Genomic DNA, 18,726 nt, shown 5'->3' with positions numbered 1-18,726 from the left:
TCTAGAGTAAGAGGGGGCTTTCATCATTATTTTTATTTTTCTCTATTTTGTTTCTTTTTTTTTTTTTAGAGAGAGAGGGGTTTTAAACTGGTTGTGTATAGGAAGAATATATCACCCTTAGTATACTTTACCTAAAATACTAAGGTATTGTTGTATTTTCTAACTGTTGATCTGTCTAAACTTTAAGAAAAGTCATCATCGGTAAGGAGGTCCTAACCTTATCATGTTATAACTCAACCATTCTAATGTCAAAACATGTTTTTTTTTTTTACATTTATCTTTTAATATCAAAAATATATCTTACATATAAGTTTGTAATCCTTAATATTCAAACAAACAAGATAAATTTTTTTGGTATTTTTAAAATCATCCAATCAAACTCAAATAAAAAACACATCATAATTCCAATAAACAATGTTCAATCAATCTAATGAATTACACAACAATAAATATTTTATCCTGAATTTCACAATTTCAAATTTTACCAACAAATGGTGATTTAATGTTATAAATCGACATTCCGAGAGTGACTGGACAAGTTCTTGGTTATCAAGGGAGTCACTAAAGTGCACGGGTGATGTGGAAACAGTGGTTGATGCAACCATATTATTTAATAATTTTACTCATATTTACCTAGTATTTAAACCATGTTTTATATATACAATGTTTTGATATTCTTTGTTTTATATTTTGAAGGTATTTTTGGATGTAAGATTCAAAAAGAAGTAATTTAGAGATAAACTTCAAACCATGTTCCAACTCGTGTTGAATATTGACAGATTTGACCTTTGATTGATGTTTTCCATATAACTTGAGTTGTAGTGGTCCAAATAAAGTGATTCTAGTGTAATAAGAAAGCTAACATTCATACATTTTCTATACATATATGGAAATAAAAATAAAAGAAAGAGTATGGAAATCTCAGCCTTCAAAGACAAGTCTCGCTTTCCAGTAGTTTTGACCTTCGACCATTCCGACTTGAATATCTTAAATTAGAGAAGTCCATATTTGAAAACTCAATTTTTTTGGATTCCTAGCTCAAAGACCTATCAACCTACCAAATTTAAGCAGAAAATAAGCTCATATGAGAGAGATGATGTTTCTAAAACAACTCATAAATTATGCCAACAGATAGGTTTTGTGAAGAAACAAGTCCAACTTACTTCCCAAACATCTAAACCAACATGTCAATTATTCATTCATATGGAAAAGGTTTTTATTTGGGTAAATTAACTTCACTAAGTCCAAAGTAAAAGCATGAAGATTTTATGCAAGACTATTTTTTTTTTTATAGGAAAGAGTTATTGTACTATTTAAATATAGATTGTCTACATTGGAAAGCACTTCTAATTTTATAAAGGATACAAACAAACTAGTAGGAATATGGAGATTAGGTTTTTCCATCTGATAAAAGGAAAGAGAGATAGGAAAAAAAGGAGGCGGCCATAAAGAAGAAGGAAACTCTCACCTTTTTTTCTACACTCGAAATTATGTTTTCATCTTTTATCTTTCTTAGTTTTTTGATAGTCATGCAAGGTGAAGTTATTTTTATTGGTTGAAAGGATATATAAGCCTTCATATTTCAAAAACTGTGAGATCTATTTTATCTTTTCTTTTCAGTTTATATGACGAGTATGAATGTTTTTCTATGCTTATTTTTTATGATTGTTTAGTTTGATTGTTAGAGCGGACTCTAAATTATTATTCTAACCAATCTATTGCTAAGTTTTCTTTCAAAACCAGAGTTGTGATATTTAACTTGTGAAATGACTAAGTTTAATAATTATGGTAGATCTATATTGTTAATCTTAGGGAAAATATTCAACTAAATTAGACATAGATTGCAGACAGTTATGTTGTCTAGATTTATCAACCTATCTAGTTTTTAAGGCTATCTTTGAATTAAATTACTAGTGCAGACGTAATGGTTAAGGTTAGTTATATCGTAGATCAGTTAACTGACTAATATTAAGAAAACATAAATACTCAAAATATAAATTGGCGTGTCATTTTGATGTTCAATTTTAATTTCTGTTAGTGGTTGTTTACTTAAAACCAAAGTTTTTCTCTTAATAAGTTTTGGTTTATTAATTTTGTTTGATTATTTTATTTTGTTTACCTTAGCATAGTTTAGATAATCTCAACCCTCACTTTGAAATATTTAACATAAAAACATGAACTAAATCTTTCTCATGGGATCGACCCTTTGCTTACTCTATTCTATCTAATTTATGTGACCGTGACATTCCAATAGTGGTGGTGTGTGGGTTCACTCGCCTCTATAGGTGAGGCAAAAATAGGTAGATCTAGAGTGGTTCTGACTCTTCTTCCAACTTGTGCCAACGATGAGCCTAAACAAACCTGCAAAAGAGAATCAAAATAAACAATTCATTTTCATCTCTTTTTTTCCTTGTTCATATATCTTTTTCTTAGTTTTTTCTCTTCTCCTTTCTGGTTATTTCAACAACTAACAGGGGGAAGGCGTAATGGAAGGAGATGGGTCCTACTGGTAATAGTAGAGGATGTTAGGTCAACAACGACATTAGGTTTGTGGCTCATTGGTTTCAGGTTTGGGTGATTTGGTTTAGTTAGAGGGGAGGATAGATGGGTCGCAGTTTGTTTTGGGTTCGAGTGATTTGGTTTGGTTGAGTGAGAGGAGAAGGTTAAGGATCACATGTTGTCGCCGATGATTATTGTTGCTGGTCATGGTTGGGTATGGCTGAGTTGTGTTCAATGGCCATATTGAGAAGAGAGAGGTCATGGTTTTTATGGTAAGGATTGTGTTGTTGTTGTCGTCTTAAGGAAAAATGACAAGAAAAGGGTGGGTTGACTGTTAAACCTATGTTGGGAAGATGAAAAAGTCATAGTGAGAGGGAACTGTTAGTAGTTGAAAGATGAATGGGAGACTAGTAATTTGAGTATATTTGACAATGAGAATGGGTTTGCTGGTGGTTGTGGGTATTGTTGTCAGTAGTGGTTCTTTTTTTAATGGTGGTGGAGGTGACGATTCTGTTTAAATTAACGTTGTTCAGATGGTTGACAGTGAGAGGGAAATAGAATTGATGCTATCACAAAAAAGAAGCAACACAACTTAGATTCTTTTATGGGTCTGGGAGAATAAGAAAAAACAATCTCAGGTTGTTTCTTCCAAATAAATAATCCATGACCCCTTTTTTACCATAGCGAGCCTCAACTAAACGTAGCGGTGGCCTTTTTTAATGCAGTTAGTGACGGTTCAGGTGGTAGCAGGGATAATGTATTTTGTGTGGTGATTGTGGAGGACAGGTTTAACACTGGTGTGAGGATATTGAGGGAGCAACTTTTTTTTTTTCACAAGAGAGGGTCATGAGTTGTTTTAAGGTCGTTTGGTAACGAGGTTGCGTCTGCGTTTTAAACAAAACGCAGATGCAATCCGTTTGGTAAAGGAACAAAAATAGTTTACTGTTCATGGGTCCCACAGTCTTTTTGCATCTGAAACACTGCAGAAAGAAAAGCAGCAAAATGCTGCTTCCTGCATGTTGTAGCATGCTTCACTGTTCATGCTAATTAATTAGTATGAACAGTGTAACCACCTCCACTGTTCCGGTCGGACCGGTTCCGGTTCAAAGCTCAAAATACATTGAACCAGGTCCAGCCAAGTAAAATAAAAAATAATTTTTTTTATTTTTTAATTGTGTTTTATTCGAAAAACTAGTGTTTAACATTATTCAATGACACTACATAAATTAGACAGAGATCGCTTGATGACGTAGCATTTGCAGAATTTGATCGCATTCCCAATTTTGTTCCTGATTATATTTTACCTGATGTTGTTGCGCGCTTAATTCACTCGGACTGTTCACGTGAACAAAGTTTTTTTTTTCAAAAACCCAGTGCAGTTAATTGATTTCACTCGCACTGTTCACGTGAACGTGAACAATAATTTTTTTTTAAAAAAAAATTAGTTTAAGGTGAATTAAATTTACTCGTACTGTAATCTCAATTTTATTCCTGATAGTATTTTACCTAATTTTATTACACGCTCAAAAAATCATGAAAACTGTAGTTCTTGTCGGATGAATTTTGTATGTAATGGAATTGTAGATAGTTTAATGGAACAAGAAATTTTTTTTATATAGAGTATGATTTATTTCATGATGTAATAGCAATAGTTAAATCTACAATATTTAAATTAAAAACTATAAATATTAATATATATATATTTTTAAATTATTTTATAACCTCAATTTCAAAAGTATTCTTAGCCAAACACATTAAACTACTTTTTGTTCAACCTCAATTTCAACCACAGTTTAACCAAACATATATTTTTCCAAATCAACCTCAACTAAAAGTACTTTTTTATAAAACAACTTTTTTCAAACCACAACCACAACAGCTATCGCAATACCAAACATAGGGGTGTGTTTGACTATGAGAGTTTTTGTTTGTGTGTGCGCGCTCTTACTAATGTTTGTTTTTTTTCTTTTTAAGATTCCTTCATTATTTATAAATAAAATAAATTTTTTTCTCTCAATTATTTGTTTTCTAAGCAAATTTGGTGATAAAAAAATCCAAAATAATTTTGGTTCATTTTTTTTCACTTTGCTCTTCTTATCCAAATATTTTTTTTATTTTTTATGTATTTTATTTTTGTATTTTGATTTATTTTTAAAAAAACAACATTAATATTGACTCAATAAGAAAAATTTATCAATCATTTTGAAACGAGTACATTAAAAATCGAATGCATCAAAATAAAATTTTTGAATTTTTAATTATTTTGAAAAGACATTGAAAATGCCAAAAACAACACAAATACATCAAAAATATATTTTTTGGTTTTGTTTGTTATTTTTTTAGATTTTTGAAAAAGGTAAGAAAATGGGATAAAAAATCAGGTTAAGACATTTATAAATAAATATTTTTATTTAAAAAATCCTATTTAGGTTTCTTCATTTGAAAAAAAAACAAAAAAAAATAAAGAAAAAAAAACCCTAATGTATGATTATGATATTGAAAATTTGGACAAAGATATTCTAACTCTCATATTTTATTTATTTTTTTATTTTTCTCTCTCTTTTTTACTCTTTTAAATTTTTAATTTTTTCACACTCCGCCAGTTGTCATTGCTTCTTTTCTATTTTTCACCTCACATTCAATTTTTTCTATCTTATTTTTTTCTCATTTTTATTGCCTCCTTGAAATCAAAATAAATTATTAAAAAATATTAAAAATATAAGAAAATCTTAGGAAATAGTTAAATTTTGAACAATTGAAGAAATTTTATTGAAAATGCTTTTTCTTCGAATTGTTTTTATTTTTTGAAGAAATATTAAAAACAATTAGAGGCAAAAACGAGATACAAAGTTATTAATGGTAATTTTGGAACATGATTGATGATATTTTTGTGAAAACCTGAAAGGATTAAAAACAACCCACATTAATTTGTAAAGTAAAAAACAAAAACAATGGCTTAAATTGGATTAACACGCATCAATGTGCATGTTTATAAAAAGTGTTTATTAGTTTCATGACCATCTATCATAGATCTTTTAGTTTGAAGTAATAGAGATTTCATTATACACGTTTTTTTTTTCACATATCAATATATATCTTTTAGGTTGGCTTTTATATCAATTATTTTTCTGTTCATATTATCTATTATATCAGCTATGATAAGTCAAAGATTTATGTCTTGATTCTTAAAAAAATTATTTGTGAAGATCAAAAGATAATAAAAATGGATAAAAATGTATATTTTAATATTCAAGAATTTAGTTAAAAACTAGATTTGTGGCCCGTGCAAGCCAACCATTTTTTTTTCAATGTAAAAAAAGAATGCTAGAAAAAAAAAAATGAGGCCGTGGTCATTAGTTCAATTGATAATTTAAATAATATGAATAAAAAAGTCAATAACAATAAAGAAACGTGCAACAAAAATTTTAAAAAAAATGTAAAAAGAACCCGACCTGAGATTACCAAGATTATCAAACAACACATAACTATAAAAAAATAATAAAAAAAAAGTAGAAACAACAAAAAAAAACCTTATTAAACTAAGTTTACTCATAAACTCTGTGGCTATAGATATATGATTGAGATGATCTCATAGAAAGAAAAATAAAAATATAAAGTTTGAAGATCAATTCTTAATAATTCAAATTAATGAGAATATGATAACTTCCTAAAAGAGAAAATCAAAATAAAAAAAAATATTGAAGCTCAATTTCTAGCAAAATAAAATAAAATAAATCAATTTAAAAATGGACACATAAAAAGCATAAGTGAACTCACATTAATATTTGAAATCGGTAACTCTGGTTATGAACCTAACACTAACCCCATAAAAGGCAAACTATAAAATATAATTAATAAAAAAAAACATCGCTTAAAAAATAGAGAAAAAGGACAAACAATTTAATTTGAAGGATGAAATCTTTAAAAAAATACCAATCTAAAAAATTATTAATGCAAAAATGATAGCAATAAAAAGAATAAGAATCAAATTTAATAGGAAAAAAACCAAGGAGGATGAAATTGTAAAAAACAAAATCTAAAGATTGATCCCAAACAAAACAAATAGTAATAAAAAAATATGGACCAAATTTAAAAGACTAAAACATGGTAGGGGTTAAATTGAAAATAAATTGTAATTTTATGGATTATTTAAAATTTTAAAAATAAAAATCAAAATATAGGGACCAAATGTAAAAGAAAAATAAATTGTAGAGTTGGTGTGAATTATTGTTGTGACTAGCACCAAATTCGCCGGGGGAGGGGGGGGGGGGGGGCAAAAACAAATAGTTGTTAGAGCCCAATCAAAGGCATGTTTGGTGCACGTACCGACCCATTATGAAGGGGCACCAAGATTTTTCGAACATTATCATGGAGATGGTGTTTTATGGCTGGATGGCCCTGTGCTCATTGCCAAAAAGGCACGGGGGCACTTTTTAGCAAATGCATAGCAAACACCAACATGTTTTAGTTTTTATAACATATAATATATGGTCAATAAAATAAAGTGTTTGGGTAACATTCAAATTAATAATAAAACTAATGTAAAATAACAAAAAAAAATCATTATGAAAGAGATATGTTGATTTTATCTTTTAGGAAAACAAAGTAATTTTACTATTTTTAAAAAATTAAAATGACTATAATACTTCAGATTAAAAGGAATTTTTTTTATTGTATATGTAAATCAATAATTTTACTAAGCATAGAAAAATGAAATCACTAACCTAACTATGCACAAATTATTAAAGACAATTGTATCATAATTAAAAAATCCTGTTACCTTTAATGCCTAGATGAAATTAAAGTTTTTTTTATCCATAAAAATTTCATTAAATCACTATTTCAATTAACAGTGATTTATAGCTACAATAATTTTCCTTCTAGCTTTATGTTTTTGTTAATTACGGGGAAGAGGTTAGGTTTTGTTTTAATTATAAATTAAATTAGAATTATTAGGTAAAGTCTTATATTGTTGTGTCCTCTAATAATAATTATTTTTGAAACCATATAAATGATATATCATGTTCAATGAATTGGAGGAGTTCATTCAACTAATCAATAGGTCTTATTTATTGATTAGACAACTAACTAGTTGTGGACCTCTATTATATAAAGAGCATGATTTATTTATTTTTACAACTCAAGTTATAAATTTATCTATGTCAAATAAAGTAGTTTTATTTTAGTTAGATAATAAATTAAAAAATAGATGGATAAAATCTAATAAAAATGCTCACAATAACATGGAAAAAAAATATATCTTTTTAAAAAGAGGATAAACGGTGTAGTTTAATTCCTAACCCATTAAATACAGAAGAATGGAGTTGATAAAAAAAAAAAGACCTAAAGTAATCGGGCTGAGTCAACCTAAATTAGCATGACAAACCTATAACTCTAGTAATCCAGGTTGAGCCAATCCAAGTTATCCTGTCAAAATTGTGACGTATGTCATGAGATTGAGATTACTTATTAGAAAAGAAAATGAAGAAAATCACAAAGCTATTTTTTAAATAAAAAAATCAATATTAACTCGTTTTAACTTCGTAAACTTATGACCCTAGTCATTAAACCAGAAGTACCCTATTTAAAAAATATCATGAAACTTAATTTTCAATCAATTAAATATTGAAGAATAAAATTGACAAAAAGAATATCAATTATACAAAATAATTAAAAATAAAAAATAGTAATTAAAATAATGAAAATCAGAATTGAAATACAAAATAAATTTTATAAGATTGAAATTCAAAAAAAAAAAACAATTTAACAAAAAAACACAAAAAAACAAAACAATCAAAAGATCAACATGCAGAACTGACCTTCCAAGCCTAAGCATAACTATACTTTTTGTTTTTTAAAGACTAGGCATGTGATCCTGGTCTTCCAATCCTACGGACGCTTGGATAATCCTTTCAAGTTTAGGCATGGCTAGGTTTAGCTCTCTTAGCTCTTCTTCAATTTTCCTTTTTATTTAATTATTTTCTTTTTTATATATTAAACAAAATTTTCTTCAAGATTAGTAATTATAATGATATTTTAAAAATTATATGATTATATCATACTTTGACTTAAGATTTTAGTTTTTTTATGATAATGTTAGCAATTACATTATGAATAATTACATATGAATTTAATATGCATCCTTTTTTTAAACATTATTCTTATGATAAAACTCTTTGAGGCCAATTTTAGTTTTTTTGACTTTCAAGGATATTTTGATTGTCTCACAATGCTTTTTATTTTTATTTTTATTTTTTAAAATAAAAATATCAAATTATTCCTAAGCTCACCTATTAACCATGAATAAACCATTGTGAAAAAAAAAACAAAACCTCTTAGATGTTAATTTTAATTTTTTTTTAAGAACATTTTTTTATAAAATTAGTAATGATTAATACACTTGTGAAAAGATATCAACATCCCCAATTATCAGTTTAATATTTTTTGGTTTGATGAAGAAAAATATCATTATACTACTTTAATTAATAATGTAAATGAATATATATTTACAGTATTTTTCGAAGGGTAATCATGTTTTGTTAATATTAAGAATTAAACCAAGCTATAATAAGATACAAGGAATTAAGATATCCGCGAGCTAGGTGTGCCATGTGTCATGAAAAAATAAGGACATGATTCTAAAAATAAAAAAACAAAAAAACTGAACATTTTCCACCATAAAAATTTTCCTGGTCCAGTCATTATACAATATGATTATAATGTTTTTTTTTCTATATTTGTAATTTCATTATTATAAAGGCTTTTGTTGTTGTAGAGACGTTGGAGAACACTACAAGATTTCACAGTTTTACCGACGGACCAATTCCGTCGGTGTGTGATTAGAAGTTCGTCGGTGATTTTTTTACCGATGTCATCACCGACGGATTACATCCGTCGGCTTTCCATTCGTCGGTGATTCCCCCTTCCGTCGCTATATCAGTCGGAAAAACAAAAAAACCATTTGCCGATGGTTTTACAGACGGAATTTGCGTGCCAAAAAAAAAAAGATTCCCGCTTGAAATATACCGACGGATTTTTAGTCCGTCGGAATATTGTGATTTACCGACGGAAAATAATCGTCGGTAAATCTGTCGGTGAGTGTATGAAATACCGACAGAATATGTCTGTCTGTAAATTCGTCGGTAATTGTGGAAGCTACTGTTAAATGCCGACGGATTAATTCCGTCGGTAAGTCTGTCAGTGAGTTTTTAAAATACCGACCGAATTCATCCGTCGGTAAAATCCTTGGTAATATTTGTTTTCTTAATTTGTTTTTAAAAAATTATTTAGGATATATAATATAAAACTATATAAATTAATTGTAATACAAACCAATTATGCAAATAAAATTTATATTAAACATAAAAAAAAACAAAGTTAAATAATATTCATTACAAACTGAATATGTTTCAAGAAAAATATTAAATGAAGTTTTAAAGGTAAATAATGTTGATTACAAATTAATATAAAGATGGAGCTGGAGGAGGAGGAGGAGATCCTGGCGGAGGCTGGTGGTTATACGGCCAAAAAAGATTAGGCGCACATGTTCCACTATTTGACAAGTTCATAATCATTTCGCGAAGCTGTTCATAAGCCGCTTTTTGTTGTTCATGAGCCGCTTCATACTCCGCTTTTTGTTGTGCTTGAGACGCTTTGAGTTGCTCAGACTCCGCTCTTTGTTCCGCTCTTTGTTGTGCATGAGACGCTTTGAGTTCTGCGTACTCCGCTTTTAGGTTATCGTATTTCTCGGTGAGCTGAGCCGTGTGTTGCTGCAAGGTCACGAACTTCTTAGATTGAGAGCTCGATATTGATTAGGAGCTCCCAACGGTTGAAACACTACGGGTCGACCGCAAGTTGTCGGCCGTAGTGTTGAAGAGCCCGTAAACCCGATTTTTATCGGGTTCACCTGACGAGCCAATCTCCATCCACAAATCCGGATCGAATTCCGGATGGGTCAAAATATCGTCCCCGTATCTCTCCCTCAACCGATTATTATAGGTCTCCTGAAAATAAAAAAAAAGTAATCATCATATTCAATACAATAAACATAATAACTTACAAAATAAAATGATTGAACAAACATACCACGAAATGCTGAGCACGGTTATCAACGAACTGTTGCGCCCCCTTCTGGCGGTCTTGACTCCGCACGTGCGTCTCCACAAACAGCTCCATCGGGCTCGGCTCACGTCCAAGAGACGCAGCCTATAATGAAAAAAGATATATTAACAACAACTGAATTTAACGATATATTTCATTTAAATTAATCTTACCATCTGTTTCACATGTGCAGCAAACGGAACGGAGCCGCCAGTGTGCGTTGTCACCCCGCCATGAATTAGCCGATTCCGGTTGCCAGCACCGGACTGCGAGCGTCGTGTGAACCACTCAGACGTCACGTGCTCAAGATAGTGCGGCCATATATCTTCCGGGATGTATATCGGTTTGAAATCCCTCCAAACCGCAACATCGTTCCAGCCTTGGAAACCCCTATCCCTCGCGGTTTTTTTTGCCTTTTTCTGTGCTTCATACCAAAAATCACGCAACCTACTTCACGCAACCAAAAATTACATTTCGAAACATAAATTTTTGTCTAAAAAAATCCTGTATTGTTTTCGATCTTACCTAGTTGCCGCATGATTTTCCCACACCCTCCTCACAACAGTGTTATGCTCAATGTCCCAGCAGAATTTGTGCTGTGTATAAATAAACAAGTTTAAATAAAAATAATAATTTATTTACAATTATATTAATAAGCTGAAAATTATAAATTAATACCAACCTCAAACCTGTTAAACCATGCATTGATTTGAGGCATCCATTCAGGATGCTTGGATATCTGACTCCATTGAAACAATGGAATCTCCATCGATGATTTAAACGCCGATGATATTACTCGGGCGGCTTCAATGTTTGTGAACCTGAAAATAAATGAAATAGTGATTACTTCATAAATTATGTTGTAATTTAAAAAAAAAAAACTAAAACCTTAACAAACTTACATTGAAAGGTCGTCCTTCCACTGTGCCTCGTACTTGCGGGTAAATTGATTCCGCTGCGAAGGCACGCCGCCTCTGCGCTGTGAAGTACCGCTGGAAGAGGCAGCATCGGTTGACGGCGCAGGTGGTGTAGGTGCCTCTTCTTGAGAGGCACCTAAGGAAATATCATCCTCGCTGCTAGACGAACTAGCTGCGACCGCACTTGAGCGACCAGCTCTGGTTTTCGTTCTACGCATCTACACAATTTGATACAAATAATTATATAATTAAATTCAAATGTAAAAAAAAAATTCGACAGCACCTCCCCTATACCGGATACTACCCAAATCCACAAACCTGCACATATTAACAATAGCCACAACCAATTTACCCAATCTATACTAATTATTCCAACATATTCAATTACTAATCCTAAGGTAAATTCAACATTAAGAATTACAATTCAAGTAATTATTCAATAATTATGCCAATACAACAAAACAATAAATTAAAAAAAAACTCTAGAATAACAATCAAAATAAATGGAAAAAATTAAACACAAATCATGCAATAATAAAGTAAAATTAATAATTATTCCAACATATTCAATTACTAATTCTATGGTAAATTCAACATTAACAATAAATATTCAACAAATTAACTAATAATAATTATGCCAATACAACAATAAAAAAATATTCAATAAATTCAAAAAAAAAAAACTATAGACTTTAGCAATGAATTATGCAAAAAAAACTATAGACTTTATCTACATTACAAAAAATACACCAAAACAAAAAAAATAACCAAAAAAATAGCAAAAAAAAACCATTAAAGTAAAATGAAATAGAGGAAACACTAACCTTTTAATATGATGGAGATTCACGATAAAAAAAGCTTGAGATCGGAGTGAAGAACGGAGTGAAGAACGGAGAGGAAAAGAATGGTGAAAACTGAGGAGAAGAGAAAATGAACTGAAAAGGCGGTCGGGGTAGGTTAAAAGCCAGTTTTAATGCAGCGGTCAGAGATGCATTTAATGCACAACCCTTTGATATTCGCGTAGTCTGTCGGTAATTGTGTCGGTAAAATTGACACATTATCGACGACTATAAATTCGTCGGTGTTTCTGTCGGTGACGTGGTGGCATTACCAGTAATTATTTTCGAACTCTCTGTGAAATGCCAACGGACTTAAGTCCGTCGGTGATTTGGTGGCATTACCAGTAATTGTTTTCGAACTCTCTGTGAAATGCCGATGGACTTAAGTCCGTCGGTGTGGCCGTCGGTGATTTGGTGGCATTACCAGTAATTGTTTTCGAACTCTCTGTGAAATGCCGACGGACTTACGTCCGTCGGTGTGGCCGTCGGTGATGTGGTGGCATTTCAAGTAATTATTTCGTAATTGTGGCATTTCAACTAATTATTTCAAGTAATAAATATTTTGTGTTTCAAAATATATCATCCATAATCTAAATTACATGAAAAAAAAAAGGGTTTTACATAGGGCTTCATTTTGGTAGTTAGTCAGAATTTTCTTCTTTTTCGTCATCAATTGAATTGTCATCACCTTCATCGCAATCTTCAATATGAATATCATCTTCTTCATCGACATTTGCTTGTCCGCTAGAGCCCAAAACAAAATTCAACTCCTCTGCGTTAACATCAACAAGACTATCAACGAAAACACGAAAATTTGAATTTTCTTCCAATTCAATCGAAGGAGCAACTCGATATGGTTCAACCACCTCACTAACTTGAAAGACTTCATCTCGCATACTTGTGTCTTCGTTCTCATCCTGAACAACCTCGACACGACCCCGGGGTTTCATTTTTAAAATGGACAACCAATCCACTCTTGATCGATCCTTTCTAAATGAAGGGGTGTATGTGTAATAAATTTGTTGACCTTGCTTTGCGAAAACAAAGACATCGTTTATGTTGCGGAGTCTAGCTTTTGAGTTGATTTCGACCAAACCATAGTGCGGATCAACTCTGATTCCTCTGTCAGTCATGTCATACCAATAGCATTTGAATAAAAACACTATATTCTGCTCGTTATGATATTGCAGTTCGACGATCTCTTCTAATCTACCATAGTAGTCAACTTCTAACTCACTACTAGTGGATCCCTTAACACAAACACCGCTGTTGTATGTCTTTCTTCCTTGCCCGTATTCTTCAGTATGGAAAACATATCCATTGACAAAATACCCGTTGTAGCACTTACATTTTCTTTCAGGCACCAGGCTTAGTGAAGACAATGACTTAGGTGCACTCCTTCCCATTTGATAAACCTTGTATGTAATGTACATCAATAAACAGTAAATGAACGAGAATCTCGTAATGACATGCATACGTACAGTAATTTTGCAAGTTAGAATGAGTTTATGATAGTGCTTACATGTGTTCTAAACCACGTGGCAAACTACTCATCTTGTAATTGAAAGATCTGGGATTCGGTCAGCTGTGAGTTATTGGATAACAAATATTGACGATGTTACCTGCAAGTGATAATGAGTGTATGATATTACAATATATAATTAACAGTATATTACTAACAAAGTTTAATTAGTATAAACTTACTGAATAAAAGGTCTCAGCTCATCACAGTTAAATAGAACATAATTGTGTGCTTGTTTGAACTCTATTTCCGACAAATATCTTCCTCTTACGGCATTTTTAGGTGTGGGTCGTCCAGTATTGGAGAATATTGACAAGTTCCCACTGGAAGGCACTTCACCGCCATCATCATGTCGTGGAACGCGATTGATTCTCATTCTCAGATGAGGTTCGAAATAGTACGAGATAAATGTTGAGATCTCCTCAACAATATAGGCCTCACATATCGAAGCCTCAACATGCGCCTTGTTCTTAACCTTTTTCTTGAGATTAAACAAGTACCTGCATTGAAATATTAATCAAGTATTTTCAATTAAGAAAAACATATAAAATACTTTTATATATGAATTACATTGCAACTGTAATATCTAACCGTTCGAATGGGTACATCCATCTATATTGGACCGGTCCTCCAGCTTTTGCCTCGAACGGTAGATGTATAGGGAGATGCTCCATTGAGTCAAAAAATGATGGAGGGAATATCATCTCAAGTTTGCATAGTGTCTCGACGATATTCGTTTGAATCCTCTCAATGTGATCAACATTCAACTTGCTGGAGCATATATCTCTGAAGAAATGACTGATCTCCGTGAGTGCATCCCATATTCCCTTTGGCAACAAATCACGAAAAGCTAATGGGATGAGTGTTTGCATAAACACGTGGCAGTCATGACTCTTCATTCCATACAATCTGCAGTCCTCTATATTAACCAGCCTTGATATGTTCGATGTATGTCCATCCGGAAAACACAGACTTTTAAGCCATTTGTAGACTAGCAGTTGTCCGTTTTTCTCTAACATGAAGCTTGCTCTTGGTTTTGCGACCCGTGACTCATTATAAACCAACTCCATATTTTTACGGTTACAGTATAAAGCTATATCCAATCTAGCCTTGATGTTGTCCTTTGTCTTCCCCTTCACATCCATGACGGTGTTGAAAATGTTCTCAAACATGTTCTTTTCGATGTGCATGACGTCAAGGTTATGGCGGAGCAGATTGGTCTTCCAATAAGGAAGCTCAAAAAGATACTTGGCTTTACCCAATTATGGGTCAAACCAAAACCACGAAACTTTTGCTTACCTGATTGAAGGCCCAAACACAATGTCACCGTACTCTGAGACAACATCATGCAATTCTTCACCAGAAAGACGCGGGGATGCAACATCTTTTTCAACTCTGCCAACAAAGAAATCTTTTCTATTCTTTCTGTACCTGTGATGAAGTGGCAAGAAGTGACGGTGACAGTCAAAAAAAGAAGCTTTACCTCCATTTGCTAGCGTGAATGCCTTGTTGTTTTCCATGTAGTATGGACATGCGAGTTTCCCATGCGTGCTCCAACCAGAAAGCATTCCATAAGCTGGAAAATCATTGATAGTCCACATCAAAGCCGCCCTCATAAGGAAATTTTGTTTCCTCGATATATCATAAGTCAGAGCTCCGGAGGACCACAACTGCGCCAACTCATCAATCAACGGTCGAAGACAAACATCTATATTCCGCAACGGGCTTCTTGCACCGGGTATGACGGTAGATAAAAACATGAACTCCGACCTCATACACATTCCCGGTGGCAAGTTATAAACTGTGAGTATGACCGGCCAACAAGAATAAGGAGCAGCAAATGACCCAAATAGGTTGAATCCGTCTGTACACAACCCAAGACGCACATTCCTTGATTCAGCTGAAAAGTGAGGATGAACACTGTTAAAGCGTTTCCACGCTTCGCCGTCAGAAGGATGAACCATCACTCCATCAACCGCATGGTGTGCTTCGTGCCATGTCATGTGCTCAGCAGTTCTTGGTGACATGAATAACCTCTGCAGTCTAGGTGTGATCGGGAAGTATCTAAGTTTTTTATATGCCACTAGAGTCTTTCCCCTGCCAGTTCTAGGTTTGTAACGGGAATGCCCGCATGTCATGAACTCGGTCATCTCAGCATTTTCAAGGTAGTATAACATGCAGAAGTTAGGGCACATGTCAATTTTTTGGTATCCTAAACCGAGGGGTTTCATCATGGACTTCGCAGCATAAAAATTCTCTTTCAGCCTGTTCCCTTCAGGTAAAATGCTTCTTGCCCATTCAATAATCTTGTCATACCCGGCCTCACTCAACCCGTGATCTGACTTGATGGTGAACACCTGTGCTACGACCGATAATTTACTGTGGTTCGTGCAGCCATCCCATAATGGTTCGTCAGAATCTTTCAACAAATCAAAAAACCTAGCTGCATCTGCATTAGGTTCTTCTTCTACGATTGGACATTGATTGCCATTACCTTGATTCATTCTCATTGCATCCATAACCATATTTCTATAAGGATTAGTGTTGTCATTTGCCGCTTCATGCACATTGTTAGCACTAGAAGTAGACCCAACCACCGTTTCTTCCATTCTCCTCTTACTACCAAATACTTCTCCATGTGCATACCAACACTGGTAATTCTCCATAAACCCTTTGTGTAGAAGATGCATCATTACAACATCTGGATGCAGATACTTTTTATTTTCACACTTCCTGCATGGACACCTAATACCGCCTCCAGTAAAATTTCTGGGAATAGATGTTGCGAAATTAATAAAACCCTGAACCCCGTTACAATAATCCATCCTCCGCAATTCTTGGGGTGAATCTCGATACATCCATGAACGATCATCCATGACTTATATCGAACCTTTATAAAATTATGATGACATCATGTATTAATTAACTAAGTTAGGTAAATAAACTTGCAAAAATATTACTTTACCTCGAGATTATCCAACAAACCAATCACAACTTCTCATAAATATTAAATATTCATTATCATTTATCAACGTCCATACGAATTAAAATATATAAATTTACAGAAATTACCACTCCGCAATACCATTGATAAAACTTTAAACGGACCCATTAAGCAAGCTATTAATTATTTCAAAATAGCACATGTAATTCGGTAGTTCCATAAAGTTTTAACAATTTACAAACAAATACAATCTTACAAAATCTAAAACAAACCATAACAGGTATAAAATTATACATTCATATACTACAAGTTTGTTTAAGAAATAACAATAAAACATGTACATCTACTAACAAAATACATATACTAAAAAAACAATAAAATTGACATTTAATTAAATGTTAAAATTTAAAAGATAGAATTACTTACAAAAATTGATAAAATCCGTCGGTAAATTAGAACACGGATGCTGTGACCACAAAACTTCAAGAAATATAACTTGTTGTGCTGATATGAGGAAGATTTTTTTTGGGGGTGGAGGGGGGGCTGGTTGTTTGCAGATGGGGAGAGTTGGGATAAGGAAGAAGAAGGAGAAATAGGGGAGGAGAGGGTCGGTAGAGCGGACATATATTAACTTTTTCCGACGGGAAATACGTCGGTGATTACGTCGGTGATTCTGACGGAAACATAGACATGTCACCGTACGGATCTGCCATTTCAAATCCCTCGGTGAGTCCGTCGGCAATTTAAACGGCGAACCGGTCACGTCACTGTACCGGCAATTTCAAATCCCTCGTTTTGAATCCGTCGGTGATTCTGTCGGAAAAAAATAACCCGCCAAAACCTCCACGTCAGCGACCCGTCTTTTTTTTTAATTCGGAAACTTTTCCGTCCGTAATTCAGTCGGTAACTACCGACGGAAATTTTCCGTCGGTAGTTACCAACTGAATTACGGACAGAAAATGGTCCGTCGGTAGTTACCGACTGAATTACAGACGGAAAAGTGTCCGTCGGTAATTTCGACCTCAAATTACCGACAGAAATATTCCGTCGGTAAATCCGTTGGTATTTAGCGAATTTCTGGTAGTGAAAGAAAACGACATGAGAACATGAGTTGAGTAGATGGAAAAATCTCATATATCCGTTTATAAATAAAGTTGGTTATTATTGTGAAACAAAATAGAATATAAATATATGACAACATCATAATTATTCATTTATATATAAATAATATGATTAGTAATCTTAACTGTTGGTTTGGTTAAAAAGATATGTTTTATTCGTTGAAGGCACAAAATAAATGGATGTGTAAACTAACAATAATGCTCCAAATAGCATGAGAAATCTTAATCCTTTCCATATAAATAACTCCACTAAAGTTTTTAGGATGCTCCTCCACCTCCATCGCAACCATCTCCTCCACCATCTTCTCCATCTCCATCTCCTCCACCTCCTCTGTCTCTACCATAACAATCACCTCCACCACAATCATCGCAATGGCGGAGACGACCTCAGCCCGAATTACTATTACCACAATCGAATATGACCATGGAAATAATTGACAAGCAAACAACAATCACGCATAACAACAGAAATGAATGGAAGTGTAAACTAACAATAATGCTCCAAAGAGCATAGGAAATCTTTATCTTTTCCGTCGAAATAACTCTATGAAAGTTTTTAGGATGCTCCTCCACCTCCACCACCACCAACACCTCAGTCACAACCTCCTCCTCCTCCATCTCAACCTCCTCCACCTCCTCCATCTCCACCACCTCCACCACCTCCTCCATCTCCACCACCTCCACCTCCTCCATCTCCACCATCTCCACCACCTCCTCCATCTCCACCACAGCAATCACCTCCTCCAAAACAATCACCTTCAGCAAAATCCTTGCAGCAGCGGCG

General features: G+C 33.2%; 2 protein-coding genes across 2 annotated transcripts; both read right to left on the bottom strand.

Moving 5' to 3' along the window:
• Positions 1–11,136: 11,136 nt before the first annotated feature.
• On the bottom strand, positions 11,137–12,111 carry LOC127905393 (uncharacterized). Its single transcript, XM_052453409.1, has 2 exons — positions 11,502–12,111; positions 11,137–11,420 (listed from the first exon to the last, which is right to left on the bottom strand). The coding sequence occupies exons 1-2, from the start codon at positions 11,732–11,734 to the stop codon at positions 11,264–11,266; spliced, it is 390 nt and encodes a 129-aa protein (XP_052309369.1). The 5' UTR covers positions 11,735–12,111; the 3' UTR covers positions 11,137–11,263.
• A 239-nt stretch (positions 12,112–12,350) lies between these two features.
• LOC127905302 (uncharacterized) lies at positions 12,351–15,867 on the bottom strand. Its single transcript, XM_052452798.1, has 4 exons — positions 14,469–15,867; positions 14,060–14,377; positions 13,878–13,977; positions 12,351–13,770 (listed from the first exon to the last, which is right to left on the bottom strand). The coding sequence occupies exons 1-3, from the start codon at positions 15,065–15,067 to the stop codon at positions 13,974–13,976; spliced, it is 921 nt and encodes a 306-aa protein (XP_052308758.1). The 5' UTR covers positions 15,068–15,867; the 3' UTR covers positions 12,351–13,770; positions 13,878–13,973.
• Between the last annotated feature and the right edge of the window lie 2,859 nt (positions 15,868–18,726).

The sequence above is a fragment of the Populus trichocarpa genome, chromosome 5 (assembly GCF_000002775.5).
Source record: "Populus trichocarpa isolate Nisqually-1 chromosome 5, P.trichocarpa_v4.1, whole genome shotgun sequence".
NCBI lineage: Eukaryota > Viridiplantae > Streptophyta > Magnoliopsida > Malpighiales > Salicaceae > Populus > Populus trichocarpa.
Note: the sequence above shows the minus strand (reverse complement) of the source record. Positions and strands in the feature narration are given on the sequence as shown.

Bases quoted from the DNA above. Each gene is read 5' to 3' on its own strand.
- LOC127905393 (XM_052453409.1), bottom strand. From the start codon at position 11,734: ATGCGTAGAACGAAAACCAGAGCTGGTCGCTCAAGTGCGGTCGCAGCT. The intron at 11,421-11,501 runs GTAAGTTTGTTA...ATTTATTTTCAG, and splicing joins TGGAAGGACGACCTTTCAAT to GTTCACAAACATTGAAGCCG.
- LOC127905302 (XM_052452798.1), bottom strand. From the start codon at position 15,067: ATGCACATCGAAAAGAACATGTTTGAGAACATTTTCAACACCGTCATG. The intron at 14,378-14,468 runs GTTAGATATTAC...ATTTCAATGCAG, and splicing joins TGGATGTACCCATTCGAACG to GTACTTGTTTAATCTCAAGA.